Source organism: Lipotes vexillifer, unplaced genomic scaffold (assembly GCF_000442215.2).
Source record: "Lipotes vexillifer unplaced genomic scaffold, Lipotes_vexillifer_v1.1 scaffold2225, whole genome shotgun sequence".
NCBI classification, from domain to species: Eukaryota; Metazoa; Chordata; class Mammalia; order Artiodactyla; family Lipotidae; genus Lipotes; species Lipotes vexillifer.
Window position 1 is genome coordinate 504276 of NW_006798684.1, and position 4856 is coordinate 509131.

At 52.4% G+C, this 4856-nt stretch overlaps 2 protein-coding genes across 7 annotated transcripts in view; one reads left to right on the forward strand and one right to left on the reverse strand.

Annotated features, from left to right (window-relative positions):
• The window catches only part of DNAI1 (dynein axonemal intermediate chain 1), a 60762-nt gene extending 57188 nt beyond the window's left edge, over positions 1-3574 (reverse strand). The window contains exon 1 of the mRNA XM_007470767.1: positions 3295-3574. Within this exon, the coding sequence (XP_007470829.1) occupies positions 3295-3324 (30 nt within the window). The 5' untranslated portion in view covers positions 3325-3574. The remainder of the gene's footprint in view (positions 1-3294) is intronic.
• Positions 3575-3779: 205 nt separating this feature from the next.
• FAM219A (family with sequence similarity 219 member A) overlaps positions 3780-4856 on the forward strand; it is a 57366-nt gene continuing 56289 nt past the window's right edge. For 4 of the 6 annotated variants that reach the window (XM_007470768.1, XM_007470769.1, XM_007470771.1 and 1 more), the window contains exon 1: positions 3780-4131. In XM_007470768.1, coding sequence (XP_007470830.1) covers positions 4072-4131 — 60 coding nt within the window. In that variant the 5' untranslated portion in view covers positions 3780-4071. The remainder of the gene's footprint in view (positions 4132-4856) is intronic. The other 2 variants (XM_007470770.1, XM_007470773.1) reach the window with 1 other exon arrangement.

Below are 4856 nucleotides of genomic sequence, written 5' to 3' on the forward strand. Positions count from 1 at the left end.
AGGAATGCCTCCCCCCCAGATATCACATAGCTAATTCCTTCACTTCCTTCAGATCTTTCTCAAATGTCACCTCCGTGAGGCCTCCCCTGACCGCTATGTTTAAATCATAATCTTCTGGTTCCCTGAACTTCCTAGTCCATTTCCCTGCTTTATTTTTCTTTTTGACACCTATCACCATCTTATATACCATATATTTTACTTATTTGTTTATTGACAATTTATCTCCAACTAAAAGATAAGCTCCATGAGAGCAGGGATTTGTGTTTGTTTTGTTGCTATATCACCAATACCTAGCACAGTACCTGGCATATAGTAGATGCTCAATAAATAATTGTCAAATGAGAATATTTATATCATCAGAACTTTTGTCCTCTTAATTTCCAACACCCAGCTCTTAAGGCATGGGTACATGTAGTTCAAATGTGAACCATTCATAGCCCTGCTATCAAAGCAGATATAAACATAAACCCAGAAAAGTATGCTTCTACAGTGACATTTCCTTGTTATCACTCCCCACCAATCTCCTCATCCCAGGCTCAACCCTTTCTATCCTTCAAACTCACTCAGATCAAAATTTCCAAAGAACAATTGGAAGCATTCAGAATTCATATTCAACTCATTTTCAGAATTTAATATATTCCAGGCATTGTGCTAGGTTCAGGGGAATCAACAATGAATGAGACAGACCATCCTTGCCATCAGAGTTTATAGTCTAGTGGGGATATCACCTTATCCTGCCTCCGGAAAGGCAACTTAATCCCTTATAGGAGAATATGATGGGCAAATTGAGATGTGATGTATGAACAGGAGATGAAGGAGAGATTTGGGGCAGGGTGGCATGGAGCAGGTGGCAGCAGACTGAAAAGACTGTACCAGGCAGGCAGCGGAAACAGCAATTTCAAAGGCCTAGAGGAGAAAGACAGTGTGGATGTCACTTTCCAGGAAGTGAGGGCAGTTCAGGGTGTGCTGGGACTGTGGAATCGTCACAGAGCAACGATGAGATCTGAAGTAGGGTAGGTAGGAAAGGCTAGACCTGGCAAGGCCTCGTAGGCCACACTAAGCAACTTGGACTTTTGGAACTTTATTCTGAGAGTGAGAGGGAGCCAATAAAAGGTTTGATCAGCGATACAAACAATGGAGTTTAAACTCTTCTCTGCTCCCTAACAAACCCAATCCTGACCTTCCCTCTCCACTGTGGGCATCCAACTCATAGCTGCCCACTCCCTGAAGCTTTTATGCTGCTCCAACCTGCGTGTCTCTCTCCCTCTCAGCCCCAGGGATCCCATCCTCCCTTATCTTTATATGCCTGTGTTCTGTCTCCCCAACTGAGTTCCCAGACTACAGGGACTTCTCAAGGCTCTCAAGGCAGTCCTACACCCAGCTCATCACTGACACAGACTGGGCCTCAATGAGACAAGAGGGTGATGAATACAACCTAGCACAACCCAGTTTGTGCTCACACTCCACACACAGATATATACCCTGTTCTAAAACAACCCTTCCCTCCAAGGGGCAGTGCTGATGTGCGCAAGGCCAGTTGACCTGGGTTTCTGTCTCCTGTCTGCTGTTACCTCTCTCTGTTCTCAGTTTACCTAGCCTCTAATGTCTCCCCTAATGGGCTGGAGAAACTGATTCCCAAGCTTGTTCAAACTGCTAGAAAAATCTAATCTGGAGTGACAGAAAGCAGATCAGTGGTTACCTGGGGCTGGGAGGTTGGGGAGAATGGACTAGAACGAGGTGCAAGGAAACTTTTGGGGGTAGAGGAAGCATCCTATATCTTGATTGTGGTGGTATATAAATTTGTCAAAACATGTACAACTAAACATGTACAACTAAAATGGTCCATTTCATTGTATGTAAACCAGACCTCAGTAATGCTGAATTTAAAACATGTACAACTAAAATGGTCCATTTCATTGTATGTAAACCAGACCTCAGTAATGCTGAATTTATTTATTTATTTTAACATCTTTATTGGGGTATAATTGCTTTACAATGGTGTGTTAGTTTCTGCTTTATAACAGAGTGAGTCAGTTATACATATATATATGTTCCCATATCTCTTCCCTCTTTGTCTCCCTCCCTCCCACCCTCCCTATCCCACCCCTCCAGACAGCCACAAAAGTAATGCTGAATTTAAAACAAACTGCATGTAAATTAAAAGTCAGTAGCCCCAAGCCCAGTACATGAGCTTCAAAACACAGTTCAACCCTGACATAAAACTAGGGCAAGGCCATACGGGAATAGCAGCTTCCCCATGGTTGCAGAGATCTAAGAACGACGGGTGCACCTGCTATGGAAGGCCAGGTGAAAGAAGCAAAGGAGCAAAGGCTAATAATACGGAGGAGGCCAGACCCAAATATGTAAAGTCACAAACAGCATGCACACAGATTTGGTCTCCAAACCTCAAAATACCTAGGCCTGAGATAGTGCTTATTTAAGAATAAGTAAGTAGAAGCCCTGCCTCACAAAGCAAGAAACTGCATATTAGTCCCAAGATGATAATTCATAAACGGTTTGGAAAAAGTGATTCTTGAAGGACTGAGTGGCTTCACCACAGAGAGCTCCTCGAGAAGCTGGGCCTTACCTCTCCTTCCAGGGTGAAGCTGGGTGGGTTAAGAGGGGCGACTCTTGGGTTTCCTGTGAGAAGGGATGACACCTGTCCAGGTGGCAATGAGGACAGTTTGGAGGGGCCAGTTTGGAGTGAGGAGTGTGTGAAAGGGGATGGGAAAGGGGTCTCTGCCCTCGTCTTCTTTGCCTGAACTCTCTCTCCTCACAAGCCTCCCAACACAGAAGATCTGAACCATACTCCCACACACAATCTGTTCTGTGTCTCCGGTACAGTTCTCCTGTACTCCTCTGTGAGTTCCCAAAGGCCAGTGTCTCCACCTAGCCCAGCACTGGGAACTCAGCAAAGGGCAGGAGAAATTACTTATTTGTGACAAGACTGTGAGGACGATGAGGAACATATTGGTAGGAGTGGGGATGGGGGTTTAAGGAGGATGGACCTGTCAGGCTGGGTCTGTGGAGTGAGGGAATGGAATGATGAGAGGAGGACAGGTGAAAGAGTGGTAGGAAACAGTGGGTCGGGGGCAGTGTGGGAGAGGAGGCTAGGATTAGTGGGAGAGAGCAGGACAGGGTCAGAGGTCACTGGGAACACAGGCCAGGAATCACAGGGGGACAGAAGTCAACAGGGAAAGGAAGATGAAGGGTCAATAGCAGAGGTATGATCAGTGGTCACTGGCAGCGAAGGTCAAAGGTCGTCGGAATAGAGCAGGTCGAGGTGTGTGTTACCTGCCTACGAGGCGGTGGTTTGTGGGGCATCTTCGAAGAAGCAGGAAGCACCTCAACACTTGCAGCGCCTACAAAACGCTCCCCCACCTGAGGACAAGTTTGTCCGTCCCCTCAGTCATGCACAGGAAAAACGGATTCTCTTTCACTTCAATTCCCAGTCTCAGGGGCTCTTTGGGGACACCCGACGTTGTGGGTCCCCGCGCCCTCGCAGAAGGGAATCGGCTCCTCCCTGACGCGGTTACCCAGCAACTAACCTGCAGCCAAAGCGCAGGCGCCTCTGATGCCCCCTCCCTGCTCGAGGGGGAGGCGGGGCTGGGCGCGCGGGGAACCACCAGCTCCACTAAGCCCCGCCCCCTAAGGCCAGACGACCGGCTGCCGCGCCTTTCGGAACTCCCGCACGTGGGAGGGGCTAGTGAGCCCAGACACCGCCTCCTCATGAATAATGCAGAGTCAGGCGGTGTCCCGGACCCGGAAGTGGAGTTGCAGAGTCACGGCAGTGGCTGAGCTGCTGACAGGAGGCGGCGGCGGAGGTGGAGGCGAGGCAAGACCTGCGGCTCTGCAGGGCCACGGTCGCTGTAGCGCTAGGCAAGCTGACGGAGCCACGCCGGCCTCAGCCCACTTGCAAACCTCCCGCCTCGTGCCCACCCTTCATCTGCCCGACTGGTCCGGGGCGGCCTAGTCTGCACCACCGACCCGGCTCCTGGGGCCGCCGCCCCGCGCGGTCCCGTCGGCGTCCCTGGCCGCGCCCGACCTCCGGCCCCCTAGCCCACCGGCACCATGATGGAGGAGATCGACCGGTTCCAGGTGCCCACCGCGCACTCGGAGATGCAGCCGCTGGTGAGGGGGCGGGCGGCGGGCAGGCCAGGGCCGGGAGGGGACGCTGCCTGAGGGGGAGGGAGGGAATCAAGCCGTGGGGACTGTGCGGAGGGGGCGCCTCGGATGGAGTAGAGAGCCGTGAAAACGCATCGCCGGGGGAGGGGGACTTGCAGGACTAGAAAACCGTGGGAGGATACGTGGGATGACAGCAAAGGGGCCTGTAAGGGCGGAGAGCACTGCCAGCGGAGGCAGGCCAAGGGAGTTACGGGGAGCGCCGTCGGATGGAACCGAGCGGGGGCACAATGGTGCACACCGTTAGTGGAGGGAGGCCCATAGCGGGGAAAGGAAGGGAACCGGCTTGGGGCACCTCCGGTGGTAGGCCCGGGGGGCTGGGATGAGAGGTAGGGAGGCGTTTAGACCTAGAGGCCTGTGATGCTCAGAGCGGGGGAGGGGGCCAGAAGCAGGCTGTCTGAGGGACGGGAATAGGTTTGTAGAGGAGGAGGGGCCTCCCCTCCAGTTCACTGGCTATGGATGGGAACGCAGGGCCTGGGCAGAGGACGAGTGGACATAGGGGATCCATGCAGGACCCGGGAATTCCGCTCTTCTCCGGAAGAGAGTGCAGTCAATCTAGGCTGGGGGTGCTGGAGCCGGGAAGGAAAGAGCTCGGTGGCGAGATGGAGAATCCGGAGCGCACATGAGAGCTGGGGAACCGGCAGGAGAGGGGGCGGGGCCGCACTGGAGCCGCC